The 22518-nt window shown below is 37.0% G+C and overlaps 10 protein-coding genes across 10 annotated transcripts; 6 read left to right on the top strand and 4 right to left on the bottom strand.

Annotated features, from left to right (window-relative positions):
• Nucleotides 1-152: 152 nt before the first annotated feature.
• Nucleotides 153-946, top strand: RHIMIDRAFT_209198 (TRAPP I complex; the record flags this gene model as incomplete). Its single annotated transcript, XM_023607119.1, has 5 exons — nt 153-239; nt 284-372; nt 424-608; nt 657-781; nt 836-946. 5 exons carry the CDS (start codon nt 153-155, stop codon nt 944-946), a joined length of 597 nt encoding a protein of 198 aa, XP_023461243.1.
• A 1-nt stretch (nt 947) lies between these two features.
• RHIMIDRAFT_242508 (uncharacterized protein) lies at nt 948-2919 on the bottom strand (the record flags this gene model as incomplete). The annotated part of the gene is made up of 7 exons (XM_023609800.1): nt 948-1102; nt 1152-1462; nt 1515-2046; nt 2100-2365; nt 2411-2504; nt 2550-2633; nt 2682-2919. The coding sequence occupies 7 exons, from the start codon at nt 2917-2919 to the stop codon at nt 948-950; spliced, it is 1680 nt and encodes a 559-aa protein (XP_023461242.1).
• Nucleotides 2920-3120: 201 nt separating this feature from the next.
• RHIMIDRAFT_242507 (alpha/beta-hydrolase) lies at nt 3121-4532 on the top strand (the record flags this gene model as incomplete). Its single annotated transcript, XM_023609799.1, has 5 exons — nt 3121-3229; nt 3285-3498; nt 3561-3858; nt 3905-4131; nt 4163-4532. 5 exons carry the CDS (start codon nt 3121-3123, stop codon nt 4530-4532), a joined length of 1218 nt encoding a protein of 405 aa, XP_023461241.1.
• Nucleotides 4533-4689: 157 nt separating this feature from the next.
• Nucleotides 4690-5481, bottom strand: RHIMIDRAFT_242506 (uncharacterized protein; the record flags this gene model as incomplete). The annotated part of the gene is made up of 1 exon (XM_023609798.1): nt 4690-5481. One exon carries the CDS (start codon nt 5479-5481, stop codon nt 4690-4692), a length of 792 nt encoding a protein of 263 aa, XP_023461240.1.
• A 303-nt stretch (nt 5482-5784) lies between these two features.
• On the top strand, nt 5785-7112 carry RHIMIDRAFT_97474 (GINS complex, Sld5 component). The gene is made up of 7 exons (XM_023615949.1): nt 5785-6125; nt 6175-6306; nt 6362-6444; nt 6499-6599; nt 6651-6723; nt 6785-6973; nt 7047-7112. Exons 1-6 carry the CDS (start codon nt 5877-5879, stop codon nt 6876-6878), a joined length of 732 nt encoding a protein of 243 aa, XP_023461239.1. The 5' UTR covers nt 5785-5876; the 3' UTR covers nt 6879-6973; nt 7047-7112.
• Nucleotides 7113-11302: 4190 nt separating this feature from the next.
• Nucleotides 11303-11971, top strand: RHIMIDRAFT_316663 (uncharacterized protein; the record flags this gene model as incomplete). The annotated part of the gene is made up of 2 exons (XM_023615068.1): nt 11303-11642; nt 11708-11971. The coding sequence occupies exons 1-2, from the start codon at nt 11448-11450 to the stop codon at nt 11969-11971; spliced, it is 459 nt and encodes a 152-aa protein (XP_023461238.1). The 5' UTR covers nt 11303-11447.
• A 4950-nt stretch (nt 11972-16921) lies between these two features.
• On the top strand, nt 16922-17361 carry RHIMIDRAFT_295801 (uncharacterized protein). Its single transcript, XM_023614215.1, has 2 exons — nt 16922-16998; nt 17054-17361. Exons 1-2 carry the CDS (start codon nt 16965-16967, stop codon nt 17308-17310), a joined length of 291 nt encoding a protein of 96 aa, XP_023461237.1. The 5' UTR covers nt 16922-16964; the 3' UTR covers nt 17311-17361.
• A 997-nt stretch (nt 17362-18358) lies between these two features.
• Nucleotides 18359-20161, top strand: RHIMIDRAFT_249145 (uncharacterized protein; the record flags this gene model as incomplete). Its single annotated transcript, XM_023610589.1, has 4 exons — nt 18359-18788; nt 18847-18981; nt 19032-19608; nt 19660-20161. 4 exons carry the CDS (start codon nt 18359-18361, stop codon nt 20159-20161), a joined length of 1644 nt encoding a protein of 547 aa, XP_023461236.1.
• A 97-nt stretch (nt 20162-20258) lies between these two features.
• On the bottom strand, nt 20259-20642 carry RHIMIDRAFT_242497 (uncharacterized protein; the record flags this gene model as incomplete). The annotated part of the gene is made up of 1 exon (XM_023609797.1): nt 20259-20642. One exon carries the CDS (start codon nt 20640-20642, stop codon nt 20259-20261), a length of 384 nt encoding a protein of 127 aa, XP_023461235.1.
• Nucleotides 20643-21679: 1037 nt separating this feature from the next.
• On the bottom strand, nt 21680-22005 carry RHIMIDRAFT_97432 (uncharacterized protein). The gene has a single exon (XM_023615948.1). The coding sequence runs from the start codon at nt 21959-21961 to the stop codon at nt 21791-21793; it is 171 nt and encodes a 56-aa protein (XP_023461234.1). The 5' UTR covers nt 21962-22005; the 3' UTR covers nt 21680-21790.
• Between the last annotated feature and the right edge of the window lie 513 nt (nt 22006-22518).

Raw genomic sequence — 22518 nt, 5'->3', positions numbered from 1 at the left:
AGTATCTGATACAAGATGCTTACATGTCAAAAATGACAACCAGGCCTTGAAAGAACACAGCATAAAATAGAAGGCTGTTTTTTATTTGTTTCCTTTTTTTTTTTTCTTCAACAGTAATTTTCAACATGAGTGAATCCATACCTCGTTCTTCCATGCAATCCTCCATCTACAGTGACAACCGGATCACACGCGCTAAAAGTATACTTGAAAAGAATTTGAACAAAAGCAGAGGAACAGAGGTATAAGCAAGATGCTTTTATTCTGCATGTTAACATCGTTACAGGTCAGTTTAAGTGCACAGACTTTTTTATTCTCTGAAATGCTACAGTATGCACAAAAACGAGTGAATGGTATTCAGGATTTAGAAAGAAAGTAAGATCAAATGATGGAACGAAACAATGATTAAGTGTCATATTTTATTAGACTGAATGAATTTGGATACCGAGTCGGTTTTCGCATGCTTGAACTATTAACCTGGAGAGAAAAAGCAGCTAAACGAGAAACGAAGGTGTTGGGCATACTTTACTTTATTCATAGTACAGTCTGGAAGGCACTTTTTGGAAAACAGGCTGATTCACTCGAAAAGAGCACAGAAAACGAAGATGAATGTATGTTTATTTGTGTAAGGAGAAGGAGATGTTAATAGTTATCTATAGATATGATTTCAGATAATGAACCTATTTTGACAAGATACATCTCTGTACCCAAAGAACTCTCTCAATTAAACTGTAATGCATTTGTGGCTGGTATTGTAGAAGCTGTGTTGGATGGTTGTCAATTTGTAAGTGAATATTAGATTCAAGGGAAAGTGGGGATTGTAATATTATATATATAGCCTGCTCGAGTGACAGCCCATACGGTACCTATTGATGGATATCCTCAACGAACGACGATATTAATCAAGTTAGATAAAGACGTATTGGAAAGAGAAGAGCTGTTGAAGTGATTTATTTCTTCTTTTTCTGTGTTTTATCTGTTGCCTCAATAAACTTCTTTGGGACACCTTTATGCAGCATCGCTTCGGTCACATTCTTGATCTGTGGGCCTTGGATCATGATTTGATACAATGGGTTCTTGGGACTGACACCATGAATAGGAGCAGCTACAATGAAAATGAGTAAAGAAAAAGAGAGAGAGAGAAAAATTCCTACATGTGACACTGCTTGCACATAGTTTTGTAAATTCCTTGACTAGCTCATCAACATCCAAACCAAATGCTTCTACGCCGGTAACCTTGGTAACTGTCTTTCGTCCCTGACGAATCTCTTGAACAATCTCCACAGGCTTTGGATGTCCTTTGCGAAGGATGGGCTCCTTTTGTTCAGGCAGCTGAATGGTGTGAAAAGGCTGCATCTTGGAGCAAAGTCGTGTCAGTAATTGGTCTCGAGGAAGTTCGTCTATTGTCCTGTACTCGGCTTTGGATAAAAGTGCATCACATAAAATAGCATCCAAACGAACCATCCTAGAGATAAAGCATGTGAATTATCTTTTGAATGATTTTTATAGATCTTTACTTTTGATTTCTAGGATTAGCGAGCTCTTTCTGCTTAATATAATTCGTTAGCATCGTTCTTAGCTCGACATAGGTATAGAGAGCCTCAGTATCCTGTTCAGCCTCTTCAAACAATTTGACCAGAGCGGCGCCTAAAGGCTTAAAGAGCTCCTGAATGTCTGCTTGAGGATAATGATCCACATGAGCCACCTGTGTTTGAGTCTGTGGCGTGCTGCTATCCGCCTGTTCGATTGTTTTGTATTTAGCTACGTTTTGTAGGCATGGATGGGACCAGTTGACAGAAGTGATGACAGCTTCGCCACGTTGCTCTTTTGTCTTTAGTAAACCTGTTTTTTCCATGGCCTTCAAGAACTTTTGCAGTTTCTTCCAGCTTGATTTTTTGATGTCAGCTGCTTCTGTTCCTACCGGTCGACAGGGCATGATATAGGCCGAGTAAAAGGAAGAGGCTGACATTGGAAGCTGGCTTGCATGGCCCGAAGTGAGTTTATGAACAAGAGCTTGATACAGCGACGTTTTCAAAATGTCGTCAATCTCTATAATCCTTTTTTACACAAACTGGTACACAACAACGCATAGTTTCATCTACCTTCTGTGCTCAGATCTCTCTTAGGTGGCTCTTGTTCAATGTTCAAATTATTATTGTTGTTTTCATTCGATTCCTCATCGTCATTGATTTCTTCTTGTTCGCTCTCATCATCAGCTTGTTCTAATCCAGGTGGCTCTGATTTATCGCCCATGGCCCAAAGGAAGTCTTGGTAGACGTGAATGATATGCACCGCCTTCCCCTTCATGCCTGATCTCGGCTTTATCTCTGAAGTTGGTAATGCCATTGTTCCAACCGCTAAAGGATACCTATTACAGTATTAGATCATCAGACTGACTCTCAATAAAACATACGCGTATCCTCTGATGGTGATAGCAACCAAGTCGCCTTGACTAAGTTCTGGTAAAATACCGCTTGGGCCTGGCACAATGCCAGGAATCATCAAATCTATCATATGATTAATATACTTATTAAACCCATCATTCTACCCACCTGCTCCTTCCATCAGCTTTTGAATGACAGGTGTCCAGGTGTAGAGAATTGGTAACATATCAGGGTGTTTCCACATGGTATAGACTAGAGGCTTATTAAAGACATACAACATCAACTATGAATCATATATACCCGTTGGCACAGGCGTCATATTCTCAAAGGAGATCCACAATGGCTGATCTGCCGAGGTGTAGACAATGCCATGGGTTGACGTCTGAGCAATGAATTTTGCAGAACGTAGATCGTTTGGCATGACGTATTGATCTTTTAGCACCGGATAGGCTTCTATTGCCTCATTCTGAAAATGACGGCGATCTGAGGATCGAAGAGGACTGAATGTCTTTATATTGGCAATAGGCTTTTTAAACATTTTTTTTCAAAAAAAAAAAAAGGCATAAACAGTTTCTCCTCCCGCAAACGCGTATTTACACACACGCGCGCACCCTGCAGACTTGCTGTAAAAGGGAATTCTCAGTTGGGTTACATGAAACAATTTTTTTTTCTCTTTTCTTTGGGACGTTTCAGACTCCTTTTTTCTTTCTTTTCTTTCTTTAACGTTTCCATAGAAACAATGGCTCTTGTTCGTTCCAATACACTCTTTGTCTCTCTTTCGCTTTTCTTCTTACCCGTCATGGTGTTATGTGCCGTGCTATGTTTACCACTTATCATAGTTTCTATAGGTATATTCTATAAATGCATGTGATACATCATTAGCTAATAATATACTATATAAAGTTGGATTATACCTGAGTGCGTGGATAGCTTACTATGTCTATGCACGAACAGATTCAGATTTCTATATACCCTATCATCCAGTCAGGGTGATCAAGATTAATATTGCTTTATTTCAACTCTTGTGGGGCACGATTCGATATATACCAATGTATTTCTCTTATATTCATTGGAGATATTGGAAGATTGGAACAGAAAAGTTTAAGGAGATTGTGAGGTATATATATACATTTATTAATGTATGTGAGAACGCTCTCCTGATCAACATTTACATAAAAGTCAAGATATTTCCTATACATCCACATGTTCTCTAGATGTATATCACCCCAATAGAACATCCCAGGCACCTATCATCTTGTTTCTTTATGGTGGTGGATGGTCAACTGGATCCAAAGTTTATTATACAACATTTGCAAACACGTTACGAGAATTAGGATACGTCGTGGTCGTACCTGACTATCGCAAGTACCCTGAAGTGAAGATCGACGGTATCTATGAGGATGTTCGTGAGGCTATCAAATGGGTCTATGCACATGCAGAACAGATCAATGGTGATCCTGATATGATCTACATGATGGTATGATTAACTATCAACCCTTATTTTTTATCTAACATCAAAACAGGGACACAGCGCTGGTGCACACCTTGTCGCTCAGGTCGTCTTATCTGACGTGATAGAAAAAGTCAAATATTATCAAGCAATAGCACCAGGTGCTCAACAAACATCTCATGTGAGCGAAAAGCATGATCCGACAAAACATGACAGAGGCACTGAGCTGCCTCATGACTTTTTACCTCCTATTGAAGGACTGCTACTGCAAGTATATCTAGAAAGAGATAAGAAAATAGAGTCATGCAGGCTTATCTTTATTTATCTGTAGGTTTGCAGGTGTTTACGATATTCAAGCACATTTATTATTTGAAACAGCACGAGGCGTTGAAAAATTATCGGTGATGACACGAGTGATGGGTTCAACACCTGAGGGATACATTGCGAATTCACCCATGCATTTGATAGAAAAGCACGCTGATCTATTTGCCACATCCGGGGACACGCTTGACCTTTGGCCAAGGATACTCTTCTTGCATGGTCAAAAGGACGCGACGGTTAGTATGGATCAGTCTGCGCATATGTTTAATGCGATTGGTAAAGTGTTGCCTATGGAATGCAGAGACGAAGTCGATGTTCGAATGAGGTTCTATAAACGTATGAATCATGGAGAACCTGTGACAGGTAAGGAACTTGTGTGAAAATAGAAAGAACAGCAACTAATATATGTGTATAGCGTTAATGCTAGACATGTTTGCAAAAAAGAGTCTACAAAAGTCGCTGATTAGGGATATTAAAGAGTTTATTGATGTTCCAGCTTTTGAAGAAGATGAATTTTAAAAAATAAATAAATATGTATTAGGATGAGATGAATTCCCATATTTTGATAAACCCTTCTTGTCCACCAATGTACCAGACAAGCAAACTTGTTCCAATCATTGAGCTAATCAAGGTGTTGTTTGTTTTGTTTTCTTCATGTTGTACTGTATCCTTTACTTTGTTTTCTTGGTCGTTCTTTACTGTTTCTTTTTTGCTGTCTTGTTCATTTTGTACTATGTCCTTTATGTCGTCCTCTAATGTTGATTCTATGTCTATTGATCTATGGATGACAGGCTCAACCTGTTGTTCTCGTCGCTTGGACGTTCTAGAGTTTACTTTTAATTCAAATGCCTCAACCCACTTTTGGTCGATCTCATCCTGACTGTTTTCATCATGGTTGTTTTCATGGTTGCTTTTTTCGTCTATATGTTTAAATTCATCTATCACTGGTTGGTCTACCGTTTCTTCTTCCTCTGACGTTGCTGTCACAGGTTTCGCACGGAAGATATTATCGTTCAGTGGGTGAGGTTTGTTACTTGGCTTGGGCTCAACAGCTGCCACTTGTTTCTTGTGGGCCCTATGAGCTACTTTACTTTCAAATGCATTCACCCAATCTTTATCAAACTCGTCTTGCTTATTTTTCTTTTCTTTTAATGAAAGTAACTGGTCAATGATGTCATTCTTTGTGCCCATGACTTTTTGGACATGATGTTGTTTTGCTAGTTGTAGAAGCTCATTCTTTTTCAGCTTTTTTAAGGACGTCTTAGTCCATGCTTCTTGATAAAGTGGTCTAATAGAATGAAACGATCGCCTCAATAATGAAAAAGACATGCTTTACACAAAAAATGAGAAAAAGTAAGGGTCTCCTTTTGTTTGTTTTTTGTGGCTTATCAAAGCCACACACCCTGCATTTTCTGTTATCCTGTTGCTTCCACTGATAAATCCGTCTGTGTCTAAAAGATGAGTTTGAGTGGTTCATATGCACATACACACATAAATATATATACATGTATAGCAAGAAAAAAGAAAGAAGGGAACCAAGCTGAATGTAATTATGGCTGTTATTTATGTGCTTTCTCTCAGATACAGGATGTATAAGGAAATGAATAACATGAGCAATCATCATCAAGCCGTGAACAAGTGCTATTCTAAAGGATATTTTTAAAGGGACTCATCGCGTCATGAACTTGAAGTAAACGCGACAATTTCATTTTCCGATAGAAGACATGAAAATGAGGGGCACACTTTTTTTGCTTTCTCTCTTGTCTCCTTTTTTTGTTATAATGAATAGCACAATAGAAGACTCAAGTTTTCCACAAACACAAGATGACATCTTCAATTTGGCTGGTGCTTTATCTCCAGGAGAACAAGTAAAAGAGTTGATCGTAGTGTGGATGAATGAACGAAACAGTCCAGAGATGCTACCCTATAGAAATGACTTGGTTGACTCACTCACAAAGGCTGTTGAACATCAGGCAAGTCGTTTTTCGTGCCAAGTCTTTTTGTAGCTTACACTTATTCTAGTCTGAAAAAATTTTTGAGCAAATGGAAATCAATATAGATACGGAGTCCCGCTTTATTCAAATGATACAGCAGACAGAAATTGAACGAATCAAGTATCTGCTCAGAAGTTACCTGAGGACACGATTATTCAAGGTAAAATAACAATGAATAAGAAAAGATGGGAGAAATTGATACATTTGGCGAATAGATTGAAAAGTTTTCATTGCATTTATTACGGCAACCTGATGTACATGAAATACTATCAGAATCTGAATACGGTTATGCTCAAAAGTAAGAGAAAGAGAACAGGTTACGAAAAGATGATATTGAAGAATATGTGTATAGGTATCAGGAACTTATTGAAGCACATGGATACGCGGCCTTTCTTCACCAATTACCTGTTTCTCAGCAAAGACAAGATGAAGAAACCCCAGAAGGAAGCATGGGTAAGTATGCATAAAGATGCAATGGGTCCAATTGAAACTTACATTGTCTAGTTGTTCAACCCAATTTAGACGCACCCGTCTTTGCATCGGTCTTAGCTGATCGATTGAATATACAAACTGCTGGGTAAGAACTCTTTTGGAATGAAACATGTCATATTGACCTTTTTTTTTTGTTTCATTCACAGTGAAATGCTAGAGTTAGAGAAGGGTGATCTTTACATGCTGCGTTATATTGATGTCAGGGATTTTTTAAGCTTGGGTCAAGTTAGACTTGTATAAATCCGACCTCACATTGTTCTTTTTTTTTTCTTTCTTTTTGATATCAATTGTACATACTTCAATACATACAAGCAAATTTGCCAATAAAAACATGGGTACGAGTATATATAAAAAAAATACAAGAGAGGTGATTTATTGACATATATGACATGAAAAAACCAAATCCAGAACACGCTGGTGATCGCATCAAGGAAAATCTCGAATATGCCAAAGGTCAAGCTAAAGATGCTTTTGGAAAAGTTTCCCATCAATCAAGTGACCGTGCTGCATCTCAATCTACTGGCCATGGTATCTTAGGTGATGAACAAGGAAAAAAGCCAGAGAACGAATCAACAAAGCAAAGAAGGATGAATGAAGGGCCTGAAGCCATGAAAGGCTCTGAACATACTATGCCTTAATAAGCTTCACCAAGATCTGTCAAAAGAGATTTGGATAATACTGACGCATAAATAAAACATTTTGTTTGTCTTTTGAATTTCCGATAAAAATCCTGCAGCCTCTTAAACTCTGTTGAGAGGGGTCTTTGTACCTTTCGTGATTTAATAATATTGTCTTTGCTAAGGGTTACCAGTCTCCTACAGGGCTCTTATTTAATTTAATTTCTATTAAGTGAGGAATAATAGCGGAATGGTGAAAGGTAGGGTGGCTATTTAAACCCAACCGTCCTAACCCGCCTACCCACATCTATCAAAACAGGAGATTTGATTGCTTTATATATAGTAAGTGTGATATGTGAAGAATTAGGGGGACAGTGAAATACAATCGAATTTAGCACAAGTATTTTGTTGATAAAGATTAACAAATAGACAGTAGCTCATCTTTTATACCTTCTGTTTTATTATAGAATGTGTTTTTTAAAAGATATGTAGCTTATATCGTAATTCACTCTCTTCGATACTTTGACAACATATTCAACCAGGATTGTAATGTGAGCTTATTAGGTGTTGTATAGTCAAATCTATAGAATTTGGCGTTTTCTAAAAAATGAATGACGGAATCTCAAATTTAATTTGCCAAAATAGAAATGATTAACTGAAATAAAAAAATATTTGTCCCTTTGGCTGTGGGCAAATGTCCATAAGTGTTAGCTAAACTTGGCGCAAAGTAACGTCCAGTATCTACGTCATGCATTGTTTTTCATCAACAGAAGCTTAAATAATAAAGACGCCAACACTTTCTTTATCTTTTGTTCTAATCCAACTCAATATGAATGCCCCAAACTGCAAAAATGATAATTACTCAAATTTCAAACTAAAAAAAAAAAAGAATGCTTGAAATATCATATTGTTTCTCATTTCACAGATATTCCACTTAAAGAATGGACGAAAGTACAAAGTCTTGTCAAAACTGACACAAATTCAATAACTGCAATAGCATCAGTACAAAAGTATATCAACGGTCTTGAGAAAATCTCAATCCAAATGGTCAAGCATCCTTACGTACAAGACTTTGCAGGTAAAACCAAAAAATAGTTCGCAAATCTAGCCATCGAGTAAGGATTTAACTAAGTGGCGTCTAGAAGCTGAACAAGATCTATACAATAATAAACCTTCCCCACCTGTCCTCTAGCTTCATTTTCTAAAGCTACAATGTAACTAAGAGAAGATGATGTTGACTGAAGCAGTCCAAGTGGTTACTCGTTTAAGATTGTCTTACGTTTTGAGAAAGAAATGACTGAAAAAAAAAAAAACGCACACCACAACACGCCACAACTAAACTGCCTACGTAGCTAGTTCAAGTTACTACGTCACTACTTTACTATCGATGTATGAACTGGAGTGTAAATAGCAAAGCCCTTACTTTTGCGTCAAGTTTAGCTAACACTTATGGACATTTGCCCACAGCCAAAGGGACAAATATTTTTTTATTTCAGTTAATCATTTCTATTTTGGCAAATTAAATTTGAGATTCCGTCATTCATTTTTTAGAAAACGCCAAATTCTATAGCTTCACTGTATCAATTATTTATTTTACGCCATCATTTTGGTCAGCAGATAAGAGTAAATTAGCAAAGGTCCTTTTTTAGAAAAAAAGGTTACCTGCTTCCCTATACCCTAGGAATAACCTTGTGCAACTTTTGAGACCCTTTTCTATTGGAGTGTTACTGCACGCAACAAGGGATGAATAGTAAAAAAGATGCTGACTTACTCACTCTCTTTACTTTTATTTACTTAATGTTGATCTTTTCTAAATTATCCTTGAGGTGTGCTTTGTAGCTTGTAAAGAGAAAGGAAAGAATAAACTAAAAAAAAAAGGAGAGCTGCTGTACCCATGGGAACTCGTGTAACAAAATGCATAACAGCTGGCATATGATAGTTGATGGCAATTACTATGGGGATCTTTCTACAATGGGAGAGGCCAGAACAAAATAGAGCAAAAAAAGAACCGTTTAACCGCATTTCAGAGAAGGATTTATCAATCCTAACAACTAATTTAGTGCATGTATCCGTGGCAATATGAGCTATACAGTATTTGATCGTGAAGATCTTTGAAGAACCAGAGGAAAAATAATAAAACAAGAAACTACTAATAATTAACGGATTATTATTATATATATTAGCCTTGAAGGATGAGGCATAATTATTCTATATTTATATGTACATATATAGCATATGAGAGCAAAGATCGTATGGCTTAGACATCGACTAAAACATATCATAAAAGAGATAAGATTAGACTACTAAGAAAACTATATGAAAGGAAAATAGACTCAGAGTGTATCTACCGCATTAGGAGGTAGAGTGGAACGACAAACTATAAATTTTGCCTCCTCTCTCTTCGCTTTCAAAATTCAACCAGTTTCTCAAAATGAGCAAAAAGCCAGTTTTACACGGTCTTAAGTCTGATTTCACTCTTGACAGAAATACTTGTAACATTTTGAAAATTAATTCGATTTTCTCCTCATTACCAGCTGTAAATTGGAGTGACATAAATCAGCTAATCAGTTCTTATGTAGAGAAACATGAAAGTGATATAGTTGACGCAGATAAAGCATTTTCACAAATATGCAACTCTTTAAAAACAATTTGCAAGAAAAGGCGCAAACATTTAGCTCTTCACTCTTACTGTACTGATCTTCTAAGTTTTCTCAAAGAAAACCAAAATAAAAAGCATTTCAAAAAAAGATTTGCAAGCAAACTACATGAATTGGAAAGACAGGCTTTAGGTATTCAAGCGCGTCAAGAGGGCTACAATAATGGAATTCGATTAGCAATCATTGGCGGCAGAGAATATTCAAACACATTTGATAAAGAAATTTCAACTGAAAGAAGGGAAGAAGGTTACGAAATAGACTCAGTTAACAGCGAGAGAGAAACTGATCTTATTAAAAGCCAACAAGAAGCAGTTGAACACGAATATGAACCACTGTTGCATTGCAACGAAGGCCCTAATATACCAGATACGGAAACTAATTTTTTTTTTGGAAAGGTAGTATGTCACTTTCAGCTGTATTTTCCTTATTGAGCTAACCAATGTTCTATTTTTTAGAGAGAGCGTGATTGTTTTTATGCTAAAGTTGATAGCGGCAATAGACGTAAGAGAATCTCTGTAGGAACAGTTATCAAGCATGATGCTTTATTGAAATACGAGCTATTCAAAAAAGGAATTAGGTTAAATAGCTCTGAAAGAAAAAACACGAGGTAGGCATTATAAACTGGTATTTGAATTAATTTCATACGATCAGCTAAATAATTATATAGCACGGGGCTATCGTCTACTTTGGATTTGATAGATTTGACAGATAAAGGACAAGCCTGTAATTTTGAGCAACAGGAATGGCAAGAGATAAAGAGTACGCTGATGACCAAATACGCCAGCAACAAAAAATGTCATGTCCCTCAAGCGGTAGCTACTACCTGGAAAATCATCACATCGGTAAATTGATAGTGGTTTTTTATTAATTAATGAATTAAAAAGAAAGCTTACTAAACCATTTCTTTTCACTGTAATAAAGCTATCACAACGAGACAATGGATTCAAACTTGGAAAAAAATACATCACAAAACTAGAGGAAGCACCAGAGTACAAACCTTTTTTAAAATACTTACGTGTCTTACAAGTTTGGTAAAGAGTCTATAACAAACAGTGAGCTTGCGCACATATGTCTAATACTTTTACTTTTTTTTTTTACTAGCTTGAATATAATGGAAGACAATCCAAGGCTATTGGAGAAGAAATACGCTAGTCGTTTTACTGAATACGACTATTTAGGAAAAGTTTGGAGTCCTTTGTTTGACTCAATCTTGGCAATGAACGGTTCGACAATTAGATTGAAAAGGTTTTCATCTGAAGCTTAATAAAACGCTATTATAAGCATACTGATACCGTATATATGTAGTGGAGAGAGCATAAATAGCATCAGCACCGAAAACAAGAAAGAGCAATATGAATTAAGCAAATCGTTAAAGGGGCTTAAAATTGACAAGATTCATTTACGACACAAAAAATGAATACGATATCGGTGCTGGTGAAGCAGCCAAGACAAACGGTGATGATAAACTTTTGAGTGACCTCGGAAAAGTTATTAGAGAATCAAAAGATGTATTAGATGGTCTTCTAAATATCACAATGGAAGATAATACTGCGAAGTCGTTGTCTGCGTGGTTTGTGCAAATTTGTGGTCTCCAAGGTGAAATAGCATCTGTTCACTTAGCTTTTAATGATTTGTATGTGGCTATACCACAGGGGAAGCTGAAGCTCCCTACAAGTATTGCAACAATGGGCAATTTTCTGGACACTTTCAGCTCTATGCTATTATTTGTGGTAAGCAATGTATAAAAAAACTAATAAAAAGTATGGCAAGCTGGCTTTCCCTATAATTTTTGTAGTCAAAATTAGAAAAATATGCTATTGACATAAGGAGCTCCATGGGTTTTACGTTCAATAGAGCATGGCCATTAATTGACGGCCATGAAAGATCAGAATGGATGAGACCGACCTGGTACTCCCCACCCCGTCAGCAACAAGCCAAATCGCAACTGCCTTTCAATTTGTTTGGAAGAGTAGCATATTACAGTGAATCTGAAGAAGACACTAGATCAGGAGCGGAGAGCGATAGATTTGAAGACGAAGATGCAGACGAATTTGGTTGAGTTAGAAGAAATGATGGCTGGTTCAACATCCACTCGAGAACTTTTAGTCATATTCATTACAAAAACCCGAATAAAATGAATGGATAAATACAATGACTAGTACACTTATCCAGTGATTTTTACATAAAATCGTATAGTATATTATTTAGAGATACGCGAAAGATTCAAAAAATAGTTAAATATGTAAGTAATGAAAAAAGACTATACGGCCTAATAATCAATGGAATCAGCCATAGAACAAACAAATAAAATGCTCCCAACAATTAGCGTAATAGACACTTTGGCATATACAATAAATTAAATCATTTTAGTACATTACTTATGCTATACAGTATACGGTACGAAAGCAGCTTTTTTATTAATTAAAACAAAAAATTGGAAGCAATGAAATGATTAAATAAACCAAAAGCTGTTGCTCAGAGTGCATGTAATGGAACGAAGAGCAATTAATTCATCTCGTAAATACCGTAAATCTTGGCACCATGATAAAGAATACAGCATTTTGAAAGGAGCTCGTGGCTCCAGGCTTGACTTTTAGATAAACGTTTGAAAAAATCGACGGAAAGGTGTTGGAGTTTGCATTCATTTAATTTAAGACATACAAGTTGTTGATATTCGATCGAAAACCTGAAGAGGAAGAACTCCAAGCGGAAATAGAAGGACAGAAAGACTTTTGTTATTTTTCAAACAGCGTTATATCGACAGCAGCAGCAAACTAGTTCTGATCAAGATTCCTGGCAGCAAGTGGGCCAGTGTGCATGAAATGATTCCCCGTAGAACAGGTCCATTGAGTAAACAAACGCCTGTATTAGACAGAAAATTGAAAAAAGTTAGAAATTTAAATCTTTATGACGCAAATGATACTTCCCATATGTTAATATATTGTCTCATCGGCATGTGATTTCCGTGTATGATTGCAGAACGTGATTGACCAAGCTTTACACTTTACAATAAAGCAACCGCCAGCTAGTAACATCTCCACCCATAGGGAAAGGTAACGAAAGATGCTTAGGGCAAATTATTACCATCAACCAGGTTGGAGTTAAAAACTGTAGTTCAAACGTCTAAGCTATGGAAACAAAGACATGCGGTACTAATGAACAGTTGCAATAACAGCCAATGTCAACAGGATTTATGAAGGATTACAGGGCCTTGAAGTCACGATAAAAAAAACCAAAAGACAAAGAAAAAAATTCATATACTCATAAATAAAAAAGATGCTGACGTTAGTCCTGGAATTGAATGTTTACCACCATGTATTAAGCATGAAAGCACCGTCAGCTCTCTTTTTTCCCTTTCTCATTAAAAACCAAGTATTACAAAATGAGCTTTCAAATTTTCTATGAAGACAGGCACGGTAATGCAGTTGATCATTACGGTAGACCTGAGCCTATGGACTACATCATTGATGAAGAGCGATATGCTTTAGAAGCAGTTAGTTCACACACTCAGTATTTGTATAATCAGCCTCAAGAGAATAATTTCGATGTAGGCTCTGTGGCAGATGAAAATGCAAAAGATGACCCAGATGTTTGCATGAAGGAGGCGTCGAGTAAGCGAGCGTACACACTCTATACGGATCAAGACAAAGTTAGATTCTTTAAACTGATGTTTGAGAAAGTTATGAGTGCTTCAGCTGCTGCGAAACAATTAGGTATTCATGTTCGCACAGCTCAAAGATGGGCTCAAATGTACAAAACGGATCCTGATAGTATTTTTATAAAGCATGAGATAACCGGTCATTCGCGTATACTTCATGAAGAACATAGGTGAGTTATCTTGGAGTACATAGATGAGAATCCTTCAGCCGTCTTGGAGCAAGTATTGGAGCGACTACCTCAAAAGTTTCAGGATCTCAAGGTCTCTAGAAGCGCTGTCTACACTTTTGTAAGGACTGAATATAACTTGTCATCCAAAAAAGCCCGATTTTAGCCTGTAGATAGGAAGAATGAGGAAAAAGTACAGGAGCATTTCGACTGGGTTCGTAAGTGGGAGTGTACGGACATGGACTTTAGAACTAATTGCGTCTTTCTCGATGAGTCTACATTTCATATTAATTTAAAACGTAGTATGACCTGGTCAAAGAAAGGACTGCCTGCTGTGGTCACTTTAAGGCCTTCTATCAGCTTTCTCGTCTCTTTGAACATCATCGTTGGACCGTCTTCAATTGTTTTCCTCTCCGGCGCTCATAGTCTCTTTGTTACGTTACCATCGACAGTAAGATTTTCTGCCAAAACATTCTGGGAATTCGATGGTCTAATGCTGTCGATAAACTGGACTACTGGCGCCGAGTTGTCGACCTTGATTCAAATGCCCTCAAGCCGCAAGAAGATGGACAACTTAGATTCCGTGGCATTATTCAAACTGATGACATTGGTGTCAGTTTTCAAGAAGAGGTTCGACAGGCAAACAAGATACACGGCAAGGTTCACAGTGGAGTATGAAGCTATTATGAAGCTCTTGACGGGTAATGAGATAATTCTCACTTTGCTTCAGCAATATCGAAACTTGATCTTTCAATTGTAAAATTAATTCGTAAGTGAAGGCTGTAAATTTTCCTACAGTGCATGCTCTTGCACTTTTGAAGAAGGATGACGTTTCCGAACAGAACTTGATGTATATTGAAACTAATACAATTCCCTTTACACTGGCAAAAGAAATACATATCATCATCTCTTGCTTCAAGTGTCACGAAATTAAATTTCATAATCCCAAAATAGCTATCTTCACCCTCATCAGCTATAACCTCAGTAATTTTAAAGTATTATAAGAACTACTCTTAGTAATAAAAGAATAGTTCAGTTTTACTGCATCCTCAACCTTTTAGTATTTGATCTTATTATAAAGGAATTTTTCTGAGTATGGAGATGTCAGCAGAACGCCTTAGGTTTATTATAGTCTAGAATGAATTATGTGGCACTTATGGATACACCCTTGCTGCTCCTCTTAAAGATGGTTCAGACATTCATCTTAACCCGTCTACACACCTTCGTCAACCACTCCTTACGCTTACTATATATATTGACCTTCTTTAAGATTATAGTATCCATGCAATGCGTTCCCTTTCGATAAATTATGCTATGTTTCGTGAGCATATATAAGGCTATGATGGAAATTTTTGGTTAGTTGGTCTACATGGATGTCAGATAAATACATCCATGCTTTTCAAGTATAAATAGGGGCTCGCAATTCATTCTCATCCATTTTCTTTACCTCTCTCTTTATCATACACTAGTTGAAAAATGAAGGTTATTTCTGCTGTTATCTTTGCTCTTCGCTCTTTTATGGTCACATCTACTGTTGAAGTCTACCGCTTAGTAGACTTTTACCAAAGCCGTAACTGCCATTCTGATATAATCGATGACAAGTTTTGATTCTGCCTTCGTGTTTGCTTTACTTATGATCCCAAATGCAATGAAGGTTGGGAGTCAGTAAAACAGGGTCCCTGCTGGTTTTGTTGTAAAAAAAAAAAAAGATTTGAAAGACGTAAAGACTTATGAAAAGGGGCTATCCAATTTTCTTTTAACCTTTTGCTACTGAGAACACAAATAGTTTGTGGATGCTGTTCATTTTTTGTGCTTATGGAGTGTGCAATGGTTTTGTTGTAAAAAAAAAAAAAAAAAAAGACGAAGACTACAATTTCATGAAGCCATAAGTACATGCTGCTCTTTAATATTAGAGTATACGCCCTTTCTTTCCATAACTATGCGCAATCATCTTTTTTGTATTTCTATAGCCTATGGATAGGTAAAGGGGCATCGCCTACTTCTTAATAAGATAAAGTCCTTTAATTTTATCCTTTTTGTATGTAAAGTTGAATGAAGTGTCGTAGGGAGGTCAGTAAACTGTCAAAAAATATCGAGTTCACCGGAAATTCGTGCAAATGTCTCAATGTATATAATAATAAATGTTATAAGTATCACAGACTAAATCTTTATTTATGCTGTAATCAACAATAGAATTAGCACATCAAAAGAATAAATCCAATATTTAATTGAGCGTCCGAGTTGCATTTATACCATTCTCAGCGTGTATTCACTATAGTGTTAATGCCGATGCGACAGTAAGAAAAAAGAAGGGAAAAGACGGAACTGAACTGAATGAAACTGTGGTTATTATTTATGTACTTTACGCATCACTGATAAAAGACATACAAGGAAAAAATAATAATAAAAGTTTTCGTTACATTTATTACGGCAACCTGGTGTACATGAAATACTATCAGAATCTGGATACATTTATGCTCAAAAGTAAAAAGAGGGAGATCACGAAAAGATGGTATTGAAGAATATGAAAAATATGTGTATAGGTATCAGGAGCGTACTGAAGCACATGGATACGCAGCCTTTCTTCAACAATTGCCTGCTTCTCAGCAAAGACGAGATGAAGATGTTTTATATTATCAAAAAGATAGGTCAATACTTTTAGGACTCTTTTATTCGATGATATAAAGCTCCCGTTAAAAGAGTATTTATAGTCAATGATTTGAAAGTCTACTACATAACTTGGATCTATATACTTAATGAATTTACTTGTAGTTGATTACGATTCGAATTCATTTGTCAACAACACCATGTTGTCAAAGGGGTCATCGCCAGGGATCTAGCTTATGGATGTGCTTATTTTACTGTTGATTACAACGGGAGAAATCCCGGAAGGAAGCATTTAAGTGTGTATGAAGGCTCAAGAGGTTCAAGTGGAACTTACATTGTCTAGTTGTTCAACCTAATTTAGTTGCGTCTGTCCTGGCTGATCGAGTGAATATACAAACGGCTGGATAAGGACTGGGAATATGTCATATTGACTTTTTTTCACTCACAGCGAAATGCTGGGGTTAGAAAAGGGTGATCTTTACATGTTACGTTATATTGATGTCAGATTTTCTAAGCTTAGGTCAAGTGAGACTTGTATAAATTCTACCTCAGATGGTTCTTTTTTCTCTTTTTCTTGTGATAAATTGTACATAGTTCATATATTACATACATCTTTACATATGAACGATTCAACCAATAAAAACGTGAATACTGGTATATATATAAAAATATACAAAAGAGTGGCGTAATTGACAAACATATACGACAGAGCATTATCCAATCGGACAAGATGCTTGGAATCGTAGCAAAGAATCAAGAGAACATCCCGAACTTTATTCTACTGGCTATGGTACCGTAGATCGTGAATGGTCTAATGAAGAAGAAGAGACAAAACCACAGAGCAAGTCAACAAAGCAAAGAAAGAGACCTGAGCGATCTGAATCCAAAGAAGGCTTTGGACATACTGTACCTCATCAACCTTCACCAAGATCCGTCAAAAGGGATTTGGATAATATTGGCGCATGAAAAATAAAAAACATCGTTTGATTTTTGAACATCCGATAAATATCATGCAACCCATTTAAGCTTTTTTTTATTCTTTTTCTTTTTATTCTCACTTTATCATAAAACATGTCTGATACTTCCGGAACTGAAAACTTGCCTCCACTTACCAAAAAGGACACCTTGATTCATCATGAAGAACATGATCGAGAATTAACTCGTGTGGTCATGGTCTGTCTTGACCCTGTATCAGCTCAGGTCACTTTTGACTGGGCATTAGATAACTTTATCGTTCCGCAAAAGGATTTGGTAAGTTAAAAGATAGAGTGTGTGTATATGCATATCAACATGTGAAAGGTCGTACTGGTTCATGTTCGTCAAATTGATATACCCGTTGCACCATATATCAATACAAGCAGTTATATGGATGATATGGCTGAAGAGAGAAGACAAGAAAGTCATAATCTATTGAGATATTATGCTTCTGATTTGCATAAAAGAAAGGTAAAGGTTTTGTACACACGGAAACCATGTCCTTTTCTGACTTTTTCTTTGTCAGATTGCTTGCAAGGCCATATCAATGGTAGGAGATCCAAAATCCGAGTTGTTGCGAAAAAGTAAAGAGATAAAGGCAGATGTCGTCTTGATGGGCGCTAGAAAGATGGGTGCTATCAAGAGGTAAAATCAAGAACAAAAAAACAAAAAAATACATGTATATTAACAAATGTTTTCAGAACCATATTGGGAAGTGTGAGTGATTATATCATACATAATGCGCCATGCACTGTTATCGTGACCAAACTGTTGGATGCAGAACACAGTGAAGAACGCCGTAAATCGATCCAAACATTGACGTCTCAATAAAACCATATTATTGTACCACTTTTTTTTATACATATATAATGCAATTTTCCTCTTTTGGTGAGTTTCAACTTCAGGAGAATAATAACAGGATCACTATGATGTCAGTGTTTCTTCCACAGACCTTTTTACATAATTTTATCCAACATTATCCTTTCTTCTTTTTCTTTTTCCCTTTATATTTTTCTCATCCACCAGATACCACAAGGCAATGACAAATACAATAGATGCAATATCAACACAAGGTAACGAACCCAATGTTTCATCATTTTTATTAAACGAAAAGATAGATCACCCATCCATCATGATGCAAGATCATGCTGAAAAGAGGCCGAAGGTAGACAAAATGGCGAGCTCAGTGGACTTTCAAGATACAGACAAAGAAGGCAAACCAACGATCTACTTGTTTATCTTTGTCAATCCACTCTCGGGCGACCAAAAGGGAGGCGACTTGGTGGACTTGCCTATTCAGCATTTCAGACTGCGTCGATTTCCTCAAGCCCAAGTCGAGATCCACAACATCTTGAACGATAAGGATCGAAATCTCGGTATAGAGAACATTCGATTGGTTCAATCGATGGTAGCCTATGGTAAAGTACCACCTGTAGCTGAAGATACGACAAAGATGGACACTAACGCAGGTAATATATAAAAGGACATGCTCAAACCTTTTGAACCCATGTGTTTACGTTTATCTAGATGTCGGTCAACTCTCTCGTGCTGCACAATCGAGGCAAATTCATGTTTGGAGCGCAGGTGGAGATGGCACTGTGATGAGTGTTTTTGAGTTGCTTGTTTCGCACAAGATTAATCTTGACCTGATCTTTTTTTCATGTAAGTTACTGTCATTTATCATGAGGATATGACGTTGACTCTTTTTGTAGGTATACCTTTTGGCACAGGTAACGACTTTAGTCAAGTGCTCGGCTGGGGCCGTACCATTCCGAAAAAGAATGTCGTTGGTTACAAGTTACATGCCCTTGAAGATTTGATCGCGGATCGACTCGAAAAATCAGAAGCGGCAAGACTAGATATATGGCAGGTCACAATGACTTCATACCCTTCTGGCTATGTGCGTGAAGCAGGGCCCAAGGAACGTCGTGATGGCCATGACGTGGCTGAAGTGAAGGCGCGCAATCAGGAACGAAACGAGATGGTGCGCAAGATGAGCAACTATATGTCTATCGGTGTTCAGGGCTACGTCGGTAATGGATTTGAGGCACATCGCGCAGGCAATCGGTTGGCAAATATGTTTGTTTATGCACAAGAGAGTTCCAAATGGGTGTTTTGGAGAAGATTTCCTGATGTGAATCAGTTCATTCAGTCTATTAATCAAGGAAACCAAGTCCTCCTGGACTGTCCGTTACCAGATGAAAAAAAAGACAAGAAAAAATCAAGTGATGTACCTGAGATGGTAAATTGTCCGATTGATTTTGTAGTTCAAAATATACCACATATATGGTAATAGTGTAACTAGGAAAAAAATCTACAATATTAAATCCACTTACTTAGGGGACGTGAGGTTGATCTTTGGGGAGAGGCGCAGTCTGGATTAGAATCAGTCGTCAACAGATCTGGTCCTACAGACCCTGCCAACTGGCTACCTCAGCGAGCCAATGATGGTCGTTTAGAAGTCATGACCATTGAAAACATGGTGAGTTATTTGAAGAAATTGGCCAATATCCGCAACCATGTATCTCGTATTGGTCAATTTGAAACGCCCTTCGCCATCCAGTTTAGGCCACCCGAGGTGCATGAAAGCGAGCTTGCAAAAATGAAAAAGACCAGTTGGACAAAGAAGGCTCAAGCGATGATCAAGGATAAAGCACGACACAAGTACGAAAAGAGAAATGTGATATGTATTATGTGTGATGGCGAGTTTTATGAGATCAAAGACCCCAAGACGATTGAGTTTAAGCTCTACGATCAGATCTGGACGTTGGGTCGTAATGAAGAGGAAAAACAGGGCCGATTGGTCAAAGATGAACTTGATGCAAAGCAAGATCAACAGTAGAAAAAAATATAGATAATGCATTTTTATTATATTATAGCTTATAATCTATTAACTAGAAGACTAATGAATAAAAAATAATGTATTATTCATTTTATACTTACCGAGACGTTAAGGAACGCACTTCAGTTATAGATAGCGCATTAAATCCAAGAGCACCGTTAGTCTTTTGAAGGTCTTTTGATGGGAGGAGGACTTTCATTGTCGTGTTTTGATTTGTAAAGATACCATATATATTTAATGCACTGTTCACATCGCGATTCCAAACCGTACCACAAGAATCACACTTGAGGGCAGAGTGTACTCTTCGCTTTGATCTAACAATGAAGATATTATTTAATTGTTGAGATTTGCATTTATTACAGATCTGACTCGTTAAGTACTCGTCAACATAAACAAATTTGGTATCCCCGTTGGATTGTTTGCATTTTCGTTTGATTTCTTCGGTAATACATCTAGTAGGTGCAGTTCGTTTTCCTTTCATACTTGAACAAAAAGAGCCATTTTCGAACGTAATGATCCGCTTCCGTTGAGAAGAGGAAGAGAGGTCAGCAGGAGATAGAGGAAGCGTATGTTTATATGACATGTCTGCTATAAATCTTGCAAATGCAATATCATTTTGGTTCAAAAGGCATGTTAAACGCATATTCTGCGTAAGTCTCAAGAGCTAGAGCCTTGACCATAAAAATAATGTTACCAGTAGTACAAATGATTGCATTTTTTATAATACGATTTATACATAAGAATTCGCTTTTATCATAACATCTTTTGCACGTGAATAATTAATTTTATCCGTAGATTTCCTATTTGAACTAATCTGAATAAGCTGTTGGACTTGAATCGGTATTAAACACCTCCAGCTCTTGTTATTTCATATGAGACATCAGCTTCTAATCGAAGGATATATTAGAAACACAATGTTCTGCAAATCTAACTGTAAGTACTCGCTTGAATAGAGACAGGATAGAGTTAACTTTATTTTCGTTATATATTATTGTAAAATGTAAAAAGCGTACATAGAGCATAGGAAAAAGGAGAAAGGTAAATAAATCTAGCTATTCAAGCAATAGATGCTCATTTAAGAGTATCGATACTTGCGAGACAATTTTTAGCAATAGGGAGGAAGGGAAGGAGTGTTCTGAATAACTGATTGCCAGTGCGAGGACCATAATAGCCATAATGTAGTCGAGACAATAGTGACCATGGGCTGAACTTGCGAGAGATTGACGAAGCGAGATGGTTTTAGAATACGTAATATAGTGAGCATATGTGCAAGGTGTGGGCGATTATTGACATAATAATGTTGCAGGAAAGATTGTCATATTGGGCGTTTGAGAGGGCAAAGAACCAAAAAATCTTTAATACTTTTGTCTTAAAATTATACGTCTTCTCCAGTACTATCTATATCCTCTTGTTCGTCTGGTTCGACCGGAAAATCAGAATCAGAGTACGATCTTACAATAGATATATATTCATCAATATTGATTGTCTTTTCCTTTGATAAGTTTTTTTTTTTTTTCTCCCGTTGTTATATTGTTCATGTCATAGTTCGTTGCCTTACTGAAAAAGACCAGAAGAGAAGCCAAAGCAAAAATTAAGTAGACATTCTCTAAAAGCGTAACTAGGACAGTTTTAACTGGTCTCACTTGCCTCAACCAAAGTAAGTCCATCTAGCAGTGCCTTCACTGCGCCGCTCTTAAGTTCACGATTTTTACTTGCGTAATTGAATGAAGATAATCTTTGCACTGTGTATACCTCCTTGTCAATGATATTCATACCGTATACTATACAAGATAAACCCATTGTTTGAACCAAAGAAGAAAAAAAAAAAGCAAGATGAATAGCAGATGCTGGAATATATGGCATGCACTTCAGAGCAGCGTTCAAGCGAGCCTTGGTTGTAAGAGCAGACTTAGGAAAATCGAAATAGACTTTGCCAAATGTTATTGCAAACTGTCGAGCAAGTTCTTCAGTCAAAGTGTCTAAGGCTTCAGCATTGACATCTTTAATAATGACTTAAAAATCCAAGTTGAAATGCAGATTCGACAAAGATAAGCAAGCAGACGTGATATCATCTCTGTAGCTTTTATTAGCGTGCACATCCTTATCTATGAATACGGCTTATCACTTACCACTGAACAAGATACTGACTTGGATCAAAGAATAATCCTGTTACTGGGCCCCAGAACTTTACGAGGAGCGACATCTCAGAAATCTGAGAGGCAGCAGTAAATATAATCTGTTTATTTACAATTTGGTCAAAGGGAAGCACTCATTCACCAGAAAATACAACAAAAATTAGATTAAAACTACGGACGATACCTCTACACATTACCTATGATGTCACCCAACAAAACTTT

This window comes from Rhizopus microsporus, assembly GCF_002708625.1.
Source record: "Rhizopus microsporus ATCC 52813 unplaced genomic scaffold scaffold_33, whole genome shotgun sequence".
Lineage (NCBI taxonomy): Eukaryota > Fungi > Mucoromycota > Mucoromycetes > Mucorales > Rhizopodaceae > Rhizopus > Rhizopus microsporus.
Note: the sequence above shows the minus strand (reverse complement) of the source record. Positions and strands in the feature narration are given on the sequence as shown.